The 21,205-nt window shown below is 54.9% G+C and overlaps 1 protein-coding gene across 3 annotated transcripts in view; it reads right to left on the bottom strand.

Annotated features, from left to right (window-relative positions):
- The window catches only part of DPP6 (dipeptidyl peptidase like 6), a 643,862-nt gene that overhangs the window by 94,058 nt on the left and 528,599 nt on the right, over positions 1-21,205 (bottom strand). For all 3 annotated transcript variants that reach the window (XR_011231801.1, XM_069462595.1, XM_069462596.1), the window contains 2 exons: positions 5,562-5,716; positions 2,578-2,675 (listed from right to left, as the gene is read on the bottom strand). Coding sequence is in view for 2 of the 3 variants with exons in the window: in XM_069462595.1 (XP_069318696.1) it covers positions 2,578-2,675; positions 5,562-5,716 (253 nt within the window). In the remaining variant the exon portion in view is untranslated. The remainder of the gene's footprint in view (positions 1-2,577; positions 2,676-5,561; positions 5,717-21,205) is intronic.

Genomic DNA, 21,205 nt, shown 5'->3' with positions numbered 1-21,205 from the left:
ATATACATCTAGCTTCTCAACTGCTCTTTGCATTGCTTTTAACAACTCACTGGTTCCCTTACTAATTAATGAGTTAAATAAAATCTTGGACACCTATTTATTTACTTTGAGAATCACAATTTCACCATTTTAAAAATTCTGTGTTGACCATGCCGCAGCGGAGATGTTGGCACACAGTCGGCTACGAGCACCTGGAGCCCCGGCACGGGCCAGGCCAGCCCCCCAGGGAGGGGTGTCTGCCTGCAGGTGGAGTCTGCAGCCTACGAATGATCCCAAGAGCCAGCCCTAGGCTCTGTGCATTGTCTCACTTAATTTTCGCAGCTGCCCATGAGAGTTCATAGTTTTATTATTAATATTTATGTCTGCTTTACAGATGAGGAAACTGAATCAAGAGAGGTTGAATAACTTGGCCATGATCACAGAGCCAGAGTTTGAACCCAGGCAGTTGGCTAGAGAACCTTCACTCTAAACCAGTAGTTCTCAGGCTGGGGACATTTGGTGGCGACTGCAGACATTTGTGATTATCACATCTGGGGGTAAGGGAGGATGTCACTGGCACCGAGTGGGCAGAGGCCAGGGATGCTACGAACACTCTATGATGTACAGGACAGACCCCCTCCCCCACAAAGAATTATCAGCCCCAAGTGTCAACAGTTCGGAGGTTGAGAAACTCGGGCCTTGACTGTGGCACTGCCACCTCCAGACCAGGTGGCCCTTCCACGCCCGCAGTTACTTACTTGCTGGTGACGATCTGTCCCGGGTCTGTCCCCCCTCCCCACTGCAAGCTCCATTCACCGCTGACTCTCAGCGCTCGGTCTACGGTTGGCAAATACTGATATCGGCTCCACATGGAGTCTGTGAGTTCTGACATATCTGCGCTCAGTTAAGAAAAAAAGTCTCAAGGCCGTGAGGCAGAGCAGCAGTCTGAGAGAGGGCAACGTTTACACACCACAGTTATACTGAATAGAAAATGCGTCTAGTGCAGGAATCAGAGCAGGCAGGAACCCTAAAACCCAGCGTCCAAACTCCAGTCCTGACGGAGCCTAATTTTTCATTGTCCTTGAAGCTAATCAAGCCTGCAGAAACAGCATCACCAAATTGACTAAACGAGATTTTCAATTAACTCAAACAGATGGCTGAAATTTTCCAGGTGACTTTCCATACTAATTCGGCGAGTTTGCTGGACCAGGCCCCAGGAGGCTTGGCAGGGATCGGGGCTGAAGGGAAAACAACGGAATATACGGATCTTCAGGAGAGAAGCCAAAGCAATAATCTTAGACTTTTTTTTTTTTTTTTTAATCTCAGCAAACATATCCTCAGCCAAATCAATTCAACTCCCCTAAACGCAGGCACTGCGGCCGCTGCCTCCAGGGTGGATCGTCAGGGTCGGCTCTGGGACCAGCCACTTGGGGGCCGGGTTCATTAACCCTCTGGGGAGAATCCGGCCTCCCCCACGGGGGAAGACGAGCTCGGGGCCGGGAGGGGCAGGCAGCTGGCTGCCCTTCGCAGAGCCCGGGACGTCTGTGCTGGGTCTGTTCACGAAAGGACCTCAGGCATTTTGGTTTCACTGAGGGACGAGGAGCTGAAAGAACCTCAGCAGAATTCTGCAGAGGCCTCAGGCGGGGAACAAGGACAGCAGTGGAAGCCACCGCAGGAGAAGAGCATGTCATTCAGAGAGGACAGAGTCAGCAGGTGCGGGAGCAGCTGTCCCTGAGCCGGACCTGAGGCTGTGGCTCCCGCCCTTCCGGAAGCTGCAGGAGCCACTGATAATGTGCGTCTGTAAATGGACAGTAACGTCCCAGGCGAGAGGTCTGGCCAGGTCTGGCCGGGTATTTGCTGCGCCTCGGGATGTATCAGCCCCATGCACAGAGTCACGGGCTCCGAGAGTGAGGGGGTCCCCCACTGTCACGGTCCCTCCTGGCCAATATTCTCACAGAGAGGTTTGACGATGGTATTACTGGACTGCCTGAGTTTGGGGACAATACTAAACTGTTAGTTGAACCACTTCACTTAGATCCTACTCAGTTGTTTTGATTTAGAAAAAATCCACCAAAACCAGGTAGTAATAACAGGTCAATAATATTGCTTGTATGTTCCACCAACGACGTCGCTGTCACCCTACCACCCGGGACGTCCGCCCGTACTGGAACAGGAATCCCCACTGGCAGGTTACTCTGTGCTCTAAAATGATGCTCTGAAAATGGGGCGCCATTTACCGAAGGTAAAGAAAACCCACAGATCTTCCTGGGAAGACACCTCAGTTCACCAGCGTCTGCTGTCCAGGTCTGTCCCGTCCAGGACAGCGCGTCCCCACTGAGACGTGGGGGTGACCTGACGTCCCTCCCAGGGGAGCCCAGCCTGGGGGAGAGGGCGAGCGGCTCCTGACATGAGATAAGAAATCACAGGACTTTTCCTAGAAAACTGAATCACACAGCAGTGAGGAAAGCTTTAGACAACGTACGTCTTTCTTGGATGTCTATGTTATTAATAAAGTATATCTGACCCACAAGGGGTCACGTGTACGGACGCTCATCTGCATGGTTTATACTATAACATAACAGGAGGAGGGAAGCGAACCTCATTCGCGGATCGTCAGGTGGCATCATCTCCAGGTCGTGGGTGGGTCCGTTTAAGCCGATGACGTGCAGAGAGATACTGGGGTTTTCACATCCAGCCTGGGGATTGAAAGGGGACAGAGCCGTGAGTCAGCCACCTGGCGCCTGGGCAGCCCCTTGGCTCTGCAAGGCTTTTCCAGGAGGGTCGGGACTCAGGAATTCTGGAGCTCCGTGCGAGGCACAAGATCTATGTTGAGAACAGATCACACACATGCAGTTTCAAAAAGGACAAAGGGTTGACCAGCTGCTCCTTTTCTTCCCCAGGAATCCCACCCCCTTCCCATTCTGCCTGCCTCCCTAGCCTGCTGCTTGCTGCACCGAATGGGAGGGGAAAGAGAGGACAGAGGAGGAGGGGGAGAGCACACAGATGGGAGGGGAAAGAGAGGACAGAGGAGGAGTGGGAGAGCACACAGATGGGAGGGGAAAGAGAGGACAGAGGAGGAGGGGGAGAGCACAGACGGAAGCGATGCCGGGCAGGGAGATGGAGGGGAGCAGGTGAGGGCAGGAACCAGGGCCCACGGCTCAGCTGGGGAAGTTTCAGTCCTGCCCACAGGAGCCGGCTCCATTCTGCTCCCGTTTCCGAGGGACGGGTCCCAGGCTGGCAGGGGCCGGGGAGAGAGGTGGCGATTCCTCGCTGGGCGACCCCCTGGTCTGGTCTGATGCCCTCATGCCCTCCGCACCCTGCAGAAGATGTTCGGGGTCAGGAGAAAGCAGCCCTAGGACAGGGCCTGTGTCGGGCTAGTTCACCCGCATGGCTCTGGCCTAGGAGTGTGTGGGAACGGGGCAAAGAGCATCTGAGTTCTGTTGGCCAGAATATGCTGATTCTCTACTGAAACTTGAACCCCCAAATCCTGAGCAAGCTGGGGTTCTGTAATCCAAGCTCCAGGCACCTGTCCCAGAGTTCACTGTAAAATCAAGGGACAGTCCTCCTGGCTTTCTGGTCGTCGCTCCTAGACTGGGGAAACCATTCCATCTCCGGGGGGTCAGAGCAGGTCAGATGTGGCTGTTCTGGTGGCGGGTGTTGGTGCGAGGGGGAGACGCAGAAGGGCCAGGAGGATTCAGCACCAGCCCAGCCCCCCACTCTGTTAACTGTGCTTCCGACTAAAACCCTGGACCCCTCCCCATGACACAGAGTTAAGTCCAATCAAGATTAGTTAAGTCCAATCAAAAAAAGGAGTGAAAGAACCCTGGCGACAGCAAATCCATGTTGCGTTAACATCCAGACACGCTCAGACGGGGAGAAGGTGGAGGTGAAGGCTGTGGCCACGGGGGACGGTGCCCCTTCATTCCAGGACTGCCTTGGCTATTGGCCACTCTGATCAAAGAGCTTTTGACGAAGAGTCTTATTACCAGGTGCTACGGACTGAATGTGTCCCCTCAAGTTCATGTATTGAAGCCCTAACCCCCAATGTGATGGTATCTGGAGGGGGGGCCTTTGGGAGCTGATTAGGGTGAGATGAGGTCATGAGGGTGGTGCCCCTGGGATGAGATTAGTGCCCATAAAGGGAGAGAAAGGGACACCGGAGCCCTCTCTTGCCCTTCATGTGAGGACACAGTGAGAAGACGGCTGTCTGCAAGCCAGACAGACAGCCCTCCCCAGACACCCAACTGTCCAGCATCCTGACCTGGGACCTCCAGCCTCCAGAGCTGGGACAAATAAACTCCTGTTGTTTAAGCCAGCCAGGTCTGGTATTCTGTGGTGGTGGCGTGAGTGGCTAAGATCCCAGGAGTTTCCTTTCTCTGGCCTGTGACTCCGGGAACCCCTTTTATCTCGCGTGTCTGTTATTGCTCCTCCTGCCACCAACTCTAGGCTGGTAGGTCTAGGCAGTGCTTATGCATCAGCAGCTTCCAGAACTCTCTGGTAGGTGAGGATGCCGAGGTTCGGACGCTCCCTGGCAGAGGCTGGCGGGGTGGGAAGTGAGCCCCAGTCGCAAGGCGGGGCCAGGCACTGAGCCACTCACCTCCACCCAGCCCTGTGGCCTGGGAGCCGTCCAGAGGCACCGGGGGCAGCAAGGCAGTCAGCCCGTGGGCCCAGCTGAGCTGCGTCCGCAGTCAGATGTCTCCAACTGAGCGGGCTGTGGGGGTTTAGTGTCAGGCCCTCCCTCCCACTGGGGTGCTGTGATTTGGTAGCAAAGTGAGGTTCGGATGTCCCTGCCCCACCCCCCTCCTTGCCCCCTGACTCCATAGGACGCTTGCTGTTCCCTGGCTCTCTGAGTCGGTTCGTGACTGTCTCAGTCCACCCAGGCTGCTGTGACAAAGTGCCGCAGCCCGGGCAGCTCACAGACAGCACACGTGTCTCCCACGGCTCTGGGGGCTGCGTGTTCAAGATCGAGGTGCTGGCAGATTCCGTGTCTGGGGAGGGCACCTGCTCGCTGTGTCCTCACATGGTGGCAGTGGGGGGGAGTCCCTCTGGGGACTATAAGGACACTAATCCCAATCATGAGGCTCTGCCCTCGTGGCCTGATCACCTCCCAATGCCATCACCTCGGGGGTTGGGATTTTAATGTCTCGGTTTGAGGAGGACATAAACATTCAGATCAGAGCAATGACCAACCCCAAAACAGCTGCGCCCAGACCCAGGGGACAGGGGCAGAGAGTCCTTCTGACCTCCTTGAAGCCAAATTCAAAAAAGCAATATGAAGAACCAGAGTGGGCAGCGTGAGTTTTTGTCACCAGGGAGTCACCAGGTGAGGCAGTGCATTCATTTTGGTTTAGTGAAGCTTAGACAAATGATTAACGGTAGTTCAGTTGTTTAAAATAAAGTAGACCAGCCAACAAATTCAACTCAACAGAGATGGGAATGTAACGCAATGTAATGAGAAATAACTAATCTTTCCCCTGTTGGCTGCTTTGCTCATGAACACGTCTGACTGCGGCATGTGCGCGCCGACTCGGCCGGGGGCTGGTGTGTCCTGCGAAGCGTGTGCTCCGCGGCCCCTCGCCTACCTTGGGGTAGTGGTAGGGCCGCACGGTGGGGTAGACGGAGCCGGTGTAGGTCGGGAGCTCCATGACGGGGACGCGGGAATCGTTGATGGTGGCGTAGGCAAGCCTGGTGCCGTCCGGAGACCACCAGTGCGCGATGTGGGTCTTCAGAATCTCCTCTGGGGGAACAGAAAGAGCAGACGGGCGTGAAGGGGCAGCACACGGAGCGGAACCCGAAGCTGCGCGGCAATTTCACCGCGTGTGGCAGGAAACACGATGGGCCCATCTCGAGTACTGAAATGGAAACAGGCTTCACCAGGAACACACATTATTCTGCCTTGGCTAATCAGAGTTTCAACTATAGCTGAGTTTTGTAGGACCCGATATCTATTCCAGAAAAAAAAATTCTGCTGTGTTTTTGTTTTTTTTTTTTTTTTTTGAGACAGAGTCTCACTCTGTTGCCCAGGCTAGAGTGAGTGCCGTGGCGTCAGCCTAGCTCACAGCAACCTCAAACTCCTGGGCTCAAGCAATCCTCCTGTCTCAGCCTCCCGAGTAGCTGGGACTACAGGCATGCACCACCATGCCCGGCTAATTTTTTTCTATATATATTTTTAGCTGTCCATATAATTTCTTTCTATTTTTAGTAGAGATGGGGTCTCGCTCTTGCTCAGGCTGGTCTCGAACTCCTGAGCTCAAACGATCCGCCCACCTCGGCCTCCCAGAGTGCTAGGATTACAGGCGTGAGCCACCGCGCCCGGCCTCTGCTGTGTTTTTAACATGTCAATAGAAGGCACTTCCCAGCGCAACCAGTCAGCACTGGGAGCCAGAGAATCCATCTCATTGCGAAACAGCTGTTGGGTCAAGGGATTCTTTCTTGTCATGTAACCGACCTGAAAACACGGTGACAAAACAAAACGAGTGTGTACAATACAGCAGAGAACCAGACAGACTGGAACACTGTTCAGGGAGGTCACCATCACAGCTCGGGAGGAAGAGGGCAAGGTCAGCAGCCTCCCAGCTCCCGGGGTCCACCGGACAGGAGAGGAGACGGCCAGGACGAGGGTCCCCGAGGCGGGCTGGGTGTCAGTGTGGCCCTGCTGCTCACACTCCGCCTGGGTGGCAGCCAGAGCCGTACTCGCCCACACCCTCTCCACTAAGTGCCTTCTCCCTTGTCCTGCAGGGCCTGACCCTCGAGGTCCCCATAGCCTGCAGAAACCCCCACCAAGTGTGGCACAGGGCCTGTGCCCAATTCCACCGGGCACAGAGGAGTCTCAGGAAATACGAAGCCTGTGGCCGTCTGACTGCCGTGCCCCAGGCGCCCCTGCGGCTGGAAACCAGTGCTCAGAGCCTGGGTCCTTGCTGCCAGCCCCGCTCTCTGTGGAGCGAGGGGCACAGTGGCCCCCGGAGGCCCCTCCACCTCGGCATCCTGCCCACGTCCTCAGCAGCGTGTCCAGCACCCACGAAACTCCAAGGTCGCTGAGGCACGTGAGGGGGAGAGAAGAAGCTGGGCCAAACCCCAGGGCTTGTAATTTTCCAGTGTCTGCAGCAGCCAGGAGAGTGACGTCCAGGTGCGAGTTTGGAATGAGGTGATTCAGAAGTGACTTTCCACAGAGTCACCGGATGCACCTGGGCTGCGCATGGAATGGTGAGTAATAGGCCCTGGCAGATGGTCTGCTGGAAAAAATAGGCACCATTTGCAGCGCAATTTGTGGGTGATTGTGCTCAATCACTTCTGTGCTGAGGGCTGGGAGGAAAAGGGCCCCGGTGAATCCCGCGCGTGAGCAGAATTCAGGGGGCAGAGGGAGGAGGGAGCAGAGCCCCAGAAATCAGAGGAGGAGCCCTGCAGCGGTTTCCACGGGACATTAATTCACAGCCAACTCAGGAAAACCCAGAACAGAAAAATGGCTGGCTGAACAAGGCTTTATAAATGAAGCAGCTTTGCACAAAAGCAAACAAACAATAACAACAAAACTCCCGAAGACAGAACTCATCTGTTTCTTCTCTTTGAGCCCAAAGCAATCTCCTGAGGCCAGAGGGATGACAAATGGGTCTATGGTGCAAAATCAGGCCACTGTCCTCCGCACCCAATAGGCTTGGCGGGAGGTGGCCAGGCGAGGGGGGCGGGGGTCACTTCCCCTTTCCACTCATCTTTTTTTATATCTCATTTCTAGACTTGCCCTTAGACCTAACGGAAACGATACTGCTTGGCTCTGACCTTGGTCCTGACCTCAAACATGCAGGGACAAGAGATGGAAAATATGGATGACGGCTGGCCCCGAGGCGCGGCTGAGGAGACCATGTCCATCAACGCCGTCAGCAAATGCCAGAGTATCTGCACAAAGCTCAGTTCACTGTTCAGAGAACGTGGAAGCAGGAGAACGATCACCGCAGGTTATAAAACGTAACGGTCGGAGGGAACTTGGAGACCGTCTAGTGCAGGGGTGACAAATATCTGGGGTGGGGGCAAAGGTTAGTTCCGTTCCGTGCCATCACACAGTGAGACGTGGCACACAAAGAGAGAGTCCCTCATGCCAGAAGGCCAGCCACAGAAAACTGGGACAGCTTTAGTTTGTTTTCCCTGAATGTCCTTTAACACACTGTTCCTTCCTGTTTTTATTTTTCTGTATGTTAGCTGCTCATTAAAGAGATAATTAAGTATAAGAAACTAAGAGGCCAGGCAGAAGAAACCTTGACATTTTAGCATCAATTATGAATGTCCCTGTTCTGCAAACATTTTTTCCAGGACCCCAGATTAATGAGGCACTTGGCTTAAATGCCATGCACCAAATGGAGTTTAGGAACACAGTTTTGCAAACAGAGAGAAAACACTTATTTCATCAAGTTAAATTAATAGCATGAACCTTTGCCCTGGAACACAATGAATAACTTGGATTTTTGAGCAAGTGCAACTGACTCAGAAAACTACAGGACACACCTTTCCTTCCCCTTCCCCTTCCCTGTCCTGTCATCAGGAAAGAAAGATACATCTGGGGACATTTGTCAGTCAATGGCTGCCTCTCTCTTGAAGACATCGAAAGTTGAGCCCAGAGTAGGGTCTGGGCCGGTTTTCCTCACTTGTCACTGTATCGTGAAGAAGCCAACACCATTACCTGAAGTGTTATTCAGTTTTGCCAAACAGCATTAAGGGCGTATTCAGTAGGACAAAATCCCTTTGGGCTCAAAGTGACAAGGGCCATCCAACACTGGTGCGTGGACCTCAGAGGTCTGCAGTATGGCACGAGTTCTTGAGGCCCTGAATGTCAGACGGAGCTCCTCGAGTAGACCCCTGAGACAGAGCTTTCAGTCGACATCACTCGTGAGCGGAAGACAGAGCTACCCGCCAGGTACCACGTCAGGAGTCTGCAAAGGACCAAGCCCAGGAAAGAACAGTCTCCCCGTCTGTCTCCTGACAGCTCTTTAATAAGGAGCGACCTCACTTCTAATGAGAGCTCAAGCGCCACATGCGGCTGCCCAGGGAGTGTGGCTGCACATCTTTCTGAGCCCAGTGTCCGTGGCTGGAATGGCGAATCCCGATCCCTAGGTTTGATGAAAGGTCAGGATGAATCATGATATTTCCTGATGCTGTCTGGGGTTATCGAGGCCCTTTCTCTACGATGTCATTTATACCTCAGTACCAACGTCTGAGTGCTGAGTGTGGCACACTGCGTTCTCCAAAATTGGCCTCGGCGGCATTTCTAGGGCTTGAGACTCTCTAGGAGGTGACATCCTTCTCCTTGAACCAGGGCGGTCCTTTGAGCAGCCTGAGCCCATGGAACGTGGCACAAGTGACGCTGTGTGAAGCTGGGCTGTGAAGGGTGGCGCGTGCTTGCCCGGAACGCTCACTCGTGGCTCCACCGGCCATGCTGTGAGGAAGCCCGGCCTCTCGGAGAGGCCATGGGAGGTGGTCCCGAGACAGGGCAGGTCTCAGCGGGCGGCCAGCGCTGACAGCCACTCGCGAGTGAGAGCGCCCGCAGATCTCGCCAGCCCCGCCCGCCCGGGGGTGCAGAGGAGAGGGGGGAAGAGCTGTGCCTGGTTTGCAGATGTCAGTGTTTTAAGCCACCATATTTTGGATTACTGAGATCAACTTCAGTTAAAAAAGTTGTCCGTAGAAAAATGGAAAAGAGGAACCAGCATGCTGGGCTCCTACCCTCAGTTATGCTCTTTTTGGGTCTCTCTGACTCTCTCCTCTTCATTTTTATTCTGGGCACTTGAGGAGGAATCCAGAGCTCATGGCCCTGAGGCCGTCTGTTCACCTGTGTCACGCCCAAGCAGGTGACAGTGTGGCAGAGATCCTCTCCTGCTTCTCACCGGCTTGTTCACTCATTTGTCCTCTGCCATCCGCCCACCCGGCCACGCGGGAGGTAAGTGGGTGGAGGACGTGCCGTGTGGCCACAGAGAGACCGGCTCACAGTCTCACAGCGAAGCAGAGGACAAGCACGATGTCTGTTGCTGTGTACACTTTGGAACGACGCTGTAGGCTTGAATTTCAGTTTGTTTTTGAAGCAGGGGGATTCCTCGCTGGAATTCAGACTCGAGCCGGAGACCTTGTGAAGGGCGGGACGTGCACAGGCGCAGGGGAGGGGGAGGGGAGGAAAGCAGCAGGGTGGCCTCGGGCACTGGTCCCCCAGCCTGAGCCTGGGCGTCCACCCCTGTGGGTCAGCCCCTCCCCGCCCCTCGTGCTGGGCGCGGGGACAGGCTGCCCCCGGGAGGAGGTCCCTGCACGCTGGAGCCCTGCAGCAGAAACAGCCCCCAGTTCTCTCCTCCCGTCCCCAACCGTAAATTGCCTGTCGCTGTCAAGGAGGCATTTGAGGCACAAGTGGGTTCTCGTCAGGGAAGGTAATCAGGTGACAATCAAGCTCGCGCAGAGCTTAGGCAGGTGGAGAGCTGGAGTGCGCCTCCAGAGAGTCGGGGCTTGCTGTGGGGCGGGGGCAGCCCAGGGTGGGAGCCCCGGGAGAACTCCCCCCCTCTCCCCCTGCTGAGGCCAGAGGAGCTGGGGTCTCAGGGCTCCCCTCGCAGGCCCCGGCTTGCAATCAGAATCTCCTGTTCTTGTTCCAGGGAGGATCCCCAAGTTTTATAAGCTCTAGGCCCCACAGGATGGGGATCTGTCCCAGTAGAGAGAAGAATAACATGTGGAGAAAAACCCATGGAAAATCAGCACCACTTAGAAAAACGCCTGGCTCCCACCTGCTACTTTCCGAGGCCGCCTGCCGTGGGGGGAGGGACGGGAGCAGGCAGCGGGGCCACCTCTGGCTCTGGTCCCACCTCCCTGGCCTCTTCTTTTACTGTGAAACATGGTGGGGGCTCAGTTCGCCTTTTTCTCAATCTTTGTAAATGTGAGCACCCCTTCTTACAGAGAAAACTCACCCGTCACACTTCAATTCTCAACACTCAATGTCTCTTTAAAAATAATTCGTATTTCGGTCACCACAACAGCATCTGCAGTATTGACACACAGCGTGGCGCACGACGCATCTGGTCCTACGCGGGACTGAGTGCGGCTGTGGCTCTGCAACCGTTGTGACGCGGCCCCAGGGCCCGGCTCCGTGGCCCTGACTCAGATCCGGCTCAGCTCCTCTCGGCAGACCGCAGAGTGCCCGTCTCAGACGAAGCCCAGCCTGTCTCCTACGCTCTTACCATAACCACCAGCCACAGGTCCCCAGACGAGCTCCGGCGAGACCCAGCCTGCAGGAGGCAGCGTTTGCCAGCGGAAGCAGCACGGGCCTGTGCCGTCTGGAGGGGTCTGGCCAGAGGGCAGCGCGCCTGGCAGGCAGCGCACGCGGAGGAAGAGCTCGGCGCCCGTTAAGGCCACATGCTTCAGGTCCTCCTCAGCCCCTGCTCCTCGGGCTGGTCTCTGCCTCTCTGAGCCACTTCCCAACCTGCACACCTTCCTCCCACAGAGGTGAGGGGACCATCTGGTGACATGTGGAGCCCCTGGCACCTTGGAGAGACCCAGACATCCCAGCGTCAATGAGGATTGTCGTGGACTCGTGTTTAGTGTCCACGCTCCCTTCTGTGTGCCCAGGACTTCCCCTTGGCACAAGTGCACTCCACACTGACGACTCCAGTGCTGTGACACCCGCTCCAGAGGACGGGAAGGACACGTGGGACGTCACCTTCAGCCATAAGGTTCGTACCAGCTACGGGGAAGGTCTCACCACGGATCGGGAAACACAAATCTGAACAGAAGCGTCTGGCCTCCCTCATCCGCAGCGCAGGCAGCCACGGTACGGAGGCCTCTCACTGCAACACGACTGTGAAAATCACCCAAGACCGTGAGCAGCCAGTGACTGCTGGTCTCGTTTCAGTTCTGCCCTGTCTCTGAGCGAGGAGGAAGGGCTGCGGGAGGGAAGGAAGGGGAACTTTCTATGTCCTGATCACCCCTGAGCAGAGGCTTTGACAGACACCTGCACATCCCTGCTGGGAGGCCACCCTCACAGCCGGGGGGAGGAGGACAGGCCGGTCTGCCCCTGGGAGGGATGAGGGTGGGGAGAAGACGGTGTGGGCTGTGGTGGGCCTCACTCACCTTTGCTCCTAGTTATTCTAGGAATGTCATGCGAGCTGAATCGATCAGGTGGAAGTCAGGAAGGGGACAGTGAACTAGGGACCACCCTAGAAGGCTTCCTGGAGAGGCCTCAGGGGGACTGTGGGACTAGGAAGTGGCGTGAACAGACATCCGCCCTAAAGAGGTAGGGTGTGTAGGGTCAGGAGCTGGACCAACGAAGCTAGACTTTTGGGATTCAAATCTGGCTCTGCCACCCACTGGCTGTGTGACCAGGGGCAAGTGGCTTAGCCCTGGTGCCTCAGTTTCCTCATCTGCAGAACAGTTACGGTGCCAGTGTGCACTCACTGGGTGTTGTGAGAGGCATGTTCGTTATGACATGTGAAGTACTTGCCCTGCGGCCTGTGCCCTGCAAGTGCCGTGTGGCACCCGTTAGGATCATGGGGCCGTGTGCCAGCTGGGTGGGGTGCGGGTAGAGACATGTAGTCCGGGCCCAACTGAGGGGCACAGGAAGCTGGAGCTGGAGATGGGCCGGGACCAGAGTGATCTGACAGCCAAGGCTGAGTCGCCGCTGGGCCGTCTGTGCTGCTGAGCCCAGGCCTCTGGCCGTCTCACGATTTCCGCTAACAGAGTAACCTCGCCATCGTGGGAAAGCTCGTTACTGATCACCCTGTTGACCGGGGTGACCGGAGAAGAGAAAAGCGCACACGGCTGGCACTTCCTGGGAGGGCTGGGCTGGGGCAGACGACCTCTGCCCTCACCAGGGCCGCCAGCCGCGGGCCAGCGAGCCTTGCCCAGTTCTTAATTGCACATTTTTTAATGCCTCTGCAGGAATTACATTTCCTTTGCAACAAAACCACCAAACAAAAAAATCCCACTCGAGTTCTCGCCGCTTTTCCTTTTTATGATGAAGACACTGGGTGAGGATGAAACCCAGGATGGCGGGGCTGACCCAGGCCAAACGGGGAGGAAGACAAAGGCCACCACGTCCCAACATCAAGAGATGCACGAAGCGCTCCACTCCGACCCTTCTAACCCCAGTTCTGGGCAAGGTCGTTACCCTTCCCTTCTCGCTGTCAAGATTCACAGGTAAAACGTGCGTGCGGCTTTTTTTTGGTGCGTTCTCTTATGAGTTCTGGTAAGACCCGCAGCTTCTGGGCGGGCCCTCTGTGCGGGGGGACGCCGAGCGGGGAGCCCTCACTCAGCCGGCTGCTCTACTGTACGGACTCACTTCATCCTCAGAGCATCAACCCAGGGACATGCTATTACTATCTTTATTTTTTTTCCCCCCTTAAGGAAATTAAGGGGGAAACAGTTTAAATAATGTGCTCAAGCCCACACAGCCAGCTAGTGAAAGAACCCACGGGAAATACGGAACAAGGTAACATTCCTCTCTGACGTCTTGTTTCCAGATTCCTTTTCCTCCCTCCCACGCAGCCCACGCACCTGTGGTTCCGGCCCCCGCGCTGGGCAGGTGGGAACTGGGAACGTCGGACCTCAAACCACCCCAGAGAGTAACACTGTCTCCCGGGCCCAGGGCCGGGCATTCGGGCGGGGCTGGAGACAGCTTGCCAAAATTGTTTCATATTCAGTTCCCGAAATGTGTTTAATTTTAAAAAGAATGTTCCACCATCACACTCCACCTGACTTTCATATTCATTTAATAATCTACACAGTGATTGGTTTAGAGTCTAGGTAAAATGGATTATCAACCCTATAATGATTTTTAATTTCCTTAGACAATTACATTTTTCCCCTGGTATTTTGCCAAAGCTGATCATCCTGTTACTATTTACCAGAAAGCTAAAAATAATTGAAATTCTGAAATTTGAATTTTAATTAGATAGTGACTTAACTACCAACTGAGATTTACCACAGTTTGTATTTACTGAGGGTTTTCTTTTTAAAGCATTGACCTATTTTGGCTTCTTCGGAAAGTCAGAATTTTTTGCCACAAAGCAAAATTATAGCCTTAAAATTATATGTAACATTTCTTATGTAGTTTGGCTTTAGTTTTAAGTTATATAATGAGAATAATAATTTCTTTTATGAAGCAGTGCAGAAAAGCTCATTATAATATACATTTTCAAAGAAAATCCTAACTGAGCAATAGTCACCTTAATCAGACTGAGATATTCTGCATAATTATTTTCTAATATCAGGGAAAACACATTTAAAAATAATGGATATCAAAGACAATAGCTCAGACAAAAAAATCAGGTCTCAAGGTTTTTTTAAGGGGAAGTTAATTAACCGTAAATTATAAACAGCACTGGAAACAGGTCCTATACCCAACTGCATCCGATTATTAATTATTCTTGGTTCTACTGTTCAGAGAACAAGAACTTGCCTTTGGACTCGTGCAGACAAGTCCTGACTACAGGAAACAGCTCAAGGATCCCGTGTGAGCGGGAAGGGACCCGGCCCACAGCTGGCAGGCACGTGTGTCAGTGACGGTCACGGGGTGTCGCCGTGCTGTTCCTGGGGTGCAGACGGAGAAACCGCACAGCCAGGAGGAGATAGCAAGCGCTTCCTGACAGCCCCCGTCCCCACCTCTTCCCCACTCGACATGCCCTGGGATTATGGCCACGGCCTCAGAGGACAGTGTGATGCTGAAGGGGACGAGGCCACAGGTCCTAGAGGGGCAGCTTGGCTTTATTCTGCCCTGAGCCCAGACCGTGTCCCCGAGCTGCAGAGCCCTTTCTCACATACAGGCTGTGACTATGAGGGGAGGGACGAATAAGAGTCCAGAGCAGTGGACGTCCATGCCACCCCTGTTTTGGAACCCAGTGACAGTGGTTGGCGTCTCCTTGGGGGCGATGGCTTTATGGCTCTAACACAGAGTGACAGTGAGAAATCAGCAAGTGTCTGTGGGTCTCGTTGTCCCTGAGCAGGGGGTGGGGCCTGGGCGCTGCTTTCAAGTAAATAATAGATTCAGAAGGGTCACCAGGCCCACCTTTGCCCACCGGCGTGTCCTGCTGCACGGGATCAATGAATGACACCAGTGTCGCGCACCGCCCACTTCCTGCTGTCTCTCGGCTGCAGCAACCCGACGACCTCGTTCTGCAGAGACTGTTTAGAAGGAGGCAGTCCGCGAGGCCCGGGGGAGGCTGATGGGAATGCCCGGCAGAGAGGGGTCAGGCATGCCCAGTGGCCGGGCTCCCTGGAGGCCTCCCAGCCCCTTCGGGCATAACGAGTCCCCACCCACCCAAGAGTCGCGTCCCGCAAGGATGGCAGCCGCCCAGCGCCGTGCAGGCAGGGCAGGTGCTCAGGGAGTGGCGGAGCTGAACTGCACTGCGAGGAGCAGAAGCTGAGGGAGAAACGCCCTTCGCCAGGGCCACGCCCATCCGCCACGTCCTTCCCTCCTCGCCCTTGACGAAATGCCAGACAGAACCCGAGACTCACCTCTGGACACACATGTGCAGCTCGCACATGGAACCTTCTGGCCCCATGCACGTCCTGGGACAGCCCTGGAACAGAGCAGCACCCGCTGTAGCTGTCAGGGCCTCTCCCCAGGGCCAGTCAGAGCCACGGTGGCCTGCAGTGGACAGCACTCCCTAGTCCTGGATGTCCCTGACCTGAGTCTGGAGTTAGAGAGCCTGAATCCAAGGAGAGTCAGGACCCCTCTGTTCCCACAGGGAGGACGAGGAGGCTGCAGCTGCTCCAGACCCCCCTGTCCCTGCATGCTTGGGTTCTTCCAGTGCGAGATGCCAGACAGCTGCAGTGTGTAAAATGCAAAAAAGACTCTTGCCACCGGAACACGCCCTGCCTTCTGCTCTTCCTCCTTCTCTCTGCAGCCGGCATGGCCCTCCCAGCTGTGCTTCCCACCCCCGGGAAGACACTGATCCCTGCAAGTCCTGGCCACCCTGTCCCCCTGGGGCTGCTCCCGGACCAGCACGTGGGCCTGCTGGAAGAACACTCGTCTATTTCCCAGAGTCCAGACGTGTCTCTGTAACTGGGCCCCTTGAGATTTTAGTGCCCCGGCATTTTAGTGACTGGAATAATGTAAATTTGGACGAGGCCCTGGTTGTGGCACATGTTAACCACTTCTCGCCCAATGCCTCTTGCGCTCACAGCATTGTCATCAGTAACTGGGGACGCTGCTTCTTTGTCGAGCAGGAGGGGCCGCTCCAGGCTCACGAGGAGAATTTATGAGTCTGTTTTGTGGAAGGAACAGATGCCCCCAAGAAAGCTGCGACTTGCTGCTGACGCCCAGAGGTCTGGTTGCTCAAGGTGCTGACACTGAAAGTGACACACATGTCCCCTGACCTTGCCCCCACCCTGAATAAAAGCCCCTGCCTTGTCTCTGTGATGCGGCAGATCTGAGTGATCTTCTTGCTTTGGCCAAATCAAATGAACCTTCTCTATGTGCAAACACTGGTGTCACAGTGTGGGCTCTAGCTGTGCTTTGGGCACATGACCCTGCATTCGGGGCTCCATGACATTTCTGTCTGCCTTGTTAGCCGCAGAGCGTCTGGGAGACGACGCGTGACCTTTTGAGTTTTGCTGTCTTTGTCCACAGCACGGGCATCTTAACACGCTTAGAGCTCAGTGGGAGGGACTGCTCCCCCCGTCCCAGCCTCACCTGGAGACATCAGGGCCGATACCTGCACCTCCTCGGATGCTGCTGCCATCAGACGCCGCAAGCAGCTCCCCCTCCCCCTCCCCCCAGTACACAGGTTTGCTCCAAGAATATCCACCTTCTCAAGGGCCTCGTGAGTTGGCGCCACTGGTTCCCACAACTTACAGACGAGAAAACCGAGGCACCGGGAGCACCTGCCCGACACTGTGTAGCGATGAGGGTGAACTCGGGATTCTGACCCAGTTTGGCTCAAATCTTCGTGCTCCGTGCCTTGGAGACAGAGACTCGCCATCCAGGTCCGCGTCCCCCAGTGCCCTGTGTGTCCCCTCGATCCCACCCCCCTTCACACCTGAGGCCTCCCTCTGTGCCCCCGGAACCAGGCCCGGCGCCAGCCCGCTGCCTTTCTCCCCAACTGCGTCTCTGAACATCATCTGCCTTCTTGTTGTGACTCAGATCACAGCTCCTCCACTTTCCCCGACAGTGGCTTCTGTCCCTCCCACGTTGCCCATTTGTCTCTCGGTCTGCAGCTGAAGACATCCCACACCCGCTGGTGGGGACCCACCGGGCGGGAGGGGCGGCAGAGACAGGCAGACAGACCCCCACTGCTCTGCCGTCCTGAAACCAGCTGTATTAAAGCGATGTGAGGCCGCAAGGCAAGCACTGTGGTAGAAGTCTGGTTTCTGCGGAAGCACACACACAGCTGAAAGTTCACCAGCCATCGTTTCCCGCCTTGCCTTCCCGAAACTGCCTACTGCTGAAGTGTCAGTATCCCTGGCAGGGGCAAGCTGTGACTTCCCAATCACCTCTACAGGTAACATCGCTAATGTAAGTCCTAAGGCTGTTCCTTGAGATATCTTCCAGACCCTGCACTCGGGGAGACCAGCTGACACCAACCGGACCAGTGGCCATGCGTAGAACGGACCCCTACCCAGAACTGTCTCAGCCGAGAAGACAATTTCTGCTTCCCAACCCTATGAGTTCATCCCCAGCCAATCAGCAGACTCGATTCCCTAGGCCTTTGTTTGCTAGCCCTATCTTTAAAATCCTTGGCCCCCAAATTCTCAGGGAGATGGATTTGAGAAATGTCTCCCACCTCCTCGCTCAGTGCCTTGCAATATTAAACCCTTTCTCTGCCGCAGCTTCTGCTGTCTTGGTAAGTTGTCCTCTTTCTGGGCAGCGGCAGGCAACCAGTTGGAAGGTAGGAGTTTTGTCCTGTGTGTGGGCATCACACGGGAACACATTTGTGCGGGAGAAGAGAAGGGCCTTTGGCTTCCCCCACACTCAGTGCCTGGTTAAGTTTCATTCCTGTCTTCACCGTGCTTTCTGTGTGACCTGCCACTTGGAACTGTCACACGGTGGGACCAGGCTGCCACAGACAGCAGAGAGCTCAGGAAGCTCCTGTGGTGCACCTGGTCCGAGGGAGCCTGGTCTGAGCCCCAGCCCGTGCAGTGCATGTGGTAAGATGGAGGTGCTCCGTTTACGTTTCAGCAGCCTGCGACTCTACTGTCTGTCTCTTGGAGAACGCCTCCCCAGCCCCCACAAAGGGTGTTCACCCCCAGCTGGGTCTCCCTGGGGCAGATCCTTACACTTGGGTGGAGTCATTCCCCGCAGTGATCAATGTCAACGGCCATCAGCATTTTGACCATAACCCACCGTCGCATACACACACCTGGAGCTAAGACTTAGGAAAGGTTACCCACTCTTACCACGCTTACGCACGGTGGTATTTTCTGTCCCACACCATAGTACCGCTTCTGTTAAAGCTTCTGTCCCCTTTCATGTCATCCTGCTTCATTAAATTGACTGTACGTCTGGGTCGTGCTCGGCAGTTTGGAGACACGGGCACTCTGGAAACACACTAAGTGCAGCAAGCCTGCTCCTATCGGCCTCCCGCCAACCTGCGCCGTGGACAGGAACTGGGCTGATGTTGGGACCAGGCCGCTGTGGCAGCTGTGGTAACGGCCACAAAAACTGCAATGAGTGTTAAGTAGAGGGGCTCTTAAGCAAGGCAAACCCTCCTGCTTCACACCCTCCACCTTGAAACAGAGAAAGCAAAGCCCCACCTTGCTCCCCTGTGTGTGTGAGACTCTAGGGCTAGAGGGGCAGAAAGACGCTTGCGAAGCGTTAGTACCACAGATGCCGGGCTCCCTCCCCCCATCCCGCCTCCTGCAGGGCTCGGTGGGTTTTCTCTCTTGCACAACAGGCCAAAAGGTGCTGGTTCCAGTTTAGAGCATTTACCCAGCTATCCCGTGGTGTTATCTGGTGTCGGGGGTGTTGGTCTCATGAGCTCTGGTTCCGGCTCCCTCTGCCCACCGGGAGCTCGGTGTGGGTGGCAGTGGGAGAACACAGTCCAGACGGGGAGGGGAGGTAATGGGCTGTGCCCACACCGGGGGCCCCGGTTCTGCCCGAGCCCTTTGTCCCATCTGCTTCCCCAGGCAGGGCCCACAGGATCCCGTCATCACTTTCTGTGGCCCGTGTGCACTGGCTGCGTCCACCACGCGGCCCCCTCCTTGCAGAAGGCGGGAGGGGTAAAGTGCCGAGTTCCAGGTGTCTCTTCTTCATCCAGACCCATCGGGTGGGCAAACCACACTGACGCGACTCGGGCGTCCCTGTCAGCTGACGCCCGTGGCCCAGGCGCTCTCATCGTCATCGCATCGGTAGATGAGGGCGGCTGTCAACAGCTCTGCCTGGACCCCCGACACTCAGCAAGGCCACCGTCGTTAATTCCCAGTAGCGTGAGCAATCCCTGTGGTTTGTGGGGCACTTTGCCTTTATCATACGTCCCATGCGTTACACAGAAGCCATCCGAGTGTCAGCTGACAGCTACAGTCTCCAAACTGCCGGGCCTGTGAGAGCAACTGTTCTCCGCACTCGGGGTGGGTGGTGACGGCGCGCAGGGAGGGGACTTGCTTCTGTGAGGATCCTGGGCACTCATTCAGGGGCAGAAAAAATGTTCCATTTTTTTACTAACATATGGGTGTTTTCTGAGAGCAACAACACCAGACTCACAGCCACACTGTGCAGGGTGCCTAATAAATGACTGGCAACACCAGACTCCACACGTGGAGCGGTGACTTTCACACGGAACCCACAGGCTGACGCTGCCGTTCCCATCCTACAGAGGAGGAAAACAAGGTCCTACAGGTGCATTAACTCTGAACTCGGGGCCGCCGCCTCCAAAACCCTTTCTCCTCCCATGAGACCACACTGCAAGGCACCTCACTTCTCCGGGCTTCCCTGCAATTGCAGATTTGCAACCTTCTTGGTGTCTATGATTTTAGATCCAATTTTTAGAGTAAAGTGAAAATATACAAATAACACACGGCAGACAGCCCTGGGATGCAAATGGAAATTAAGTGGGATGAGGCCAGTTAAAAACTGGCTCTTCGGTGAGACGAACTCTACCCTGAACGGAGCAGACAGGACCGAGAGACAGATGTCCACACGTGATTACGCTGACGGAGCTCACGACGTCACTGTTACTTGCTGCAAAGCCAGGAGCTGCTCTCCCTGTCCTGCTGCCTTCTTCCAATGTTTTTATTTCCGGATAATCTCATATGATTGATTCATCAGCTATAAATGGTCCCGCTGGGCCTTGGGCATAGTTCGGAGGTAAAAGACAAATCCTAGTTATGAAGCCGCTCACCCTTGAGTCTGGAAGGGCTCACTGATCTACTGTCGTCCTCTTAGGGAGCTCAATTCCAAGATGAAGACAGTATGTTTTAGCTGTGTTTTGTAGGATCAGATGTTCCTCCAGATCTCTCACTGAATCTTCTGTTTGTTTTTGTGAAATACTTGGTGGAAAATCTCAGCTTCTTTTTACAGTGGAGAGCAGCAGTCACCCGGAGCTCTTCCCTGCCAGGCTCCAGACAGCATACGAGAGTCTGAGACTGAGCAAAAGAACCATTGCTGGGATCTGTTTTCCTCTAATGTTGTTTGGCTAATTGTGGTACAAAGCAAAGATGCAGAAGTAACCCTGGCTGCCACAATTACTCTATGAATAAAATAATCCCAGGTAGAAACTTCTAGAAGCTTGAGAAGAGTTTGCTATACCTCTGGGGGGGGGATTTCCAAAATAGAATGGTGCAACCAAGCTGGGGGTGGGGCGGGATCCCACAGTGCAGGGACTCGAGGGACACTGTCAGCAGGTGCCTCGCTCACCAGGTTCTGAAGAAACGGAAGGGAAGGTGGACATTGTCTTGGAGCTGTGTGCTCCCCCAAACACGGGGCTCCCCCTTCTCATACAGGGAGGGCTTTAGGACCAGAGGGGGCCTTCGGGGCTACGTGGGGATTCCAAATCTTACTACCAGTGGACAGTTTTTCTGTGCTTTTTCAAGGTTGTGGCTTTGGAACTCAGAGGCCCGATGACATGTCTTCCCACAAAGAGAGGACCCAGGTCAGGCAGGTCCTCCCACTCTCCTCAAATGCTGAAATTCCAGATTGTTCTCCAGCTTCTCTTAAAGACTCTCATGTATATACCCTGAGCTCATTCTTTCCCCAATCTGCTGTCTTCTTTTCTCCTTGATAAATGCCACAGGAATAATAATATTCACAACCAGTCAACATCTCGACTTTGTTTTTCTTCTT

Source organism: Eulemur rufifrons, chromosome 29 (genome assembly GCF_041146395.1).
Source record: "Eulemur rufifrons isolate Redbay chromosome 29, OSU_ERuf_1, whole genome shotgun sequence".
Lineage (NCBI taxonomy): Eukaryota > Metazoa > Chordata > Mammalia > Primates > Lemuridae > Eulemur > Eulemur rufifrons.
The sequence above is the reverse complement of the archived record's forward strand: the minus strand, read 5'-3'. Positions and strand labels throughout refer to the sequence as shown.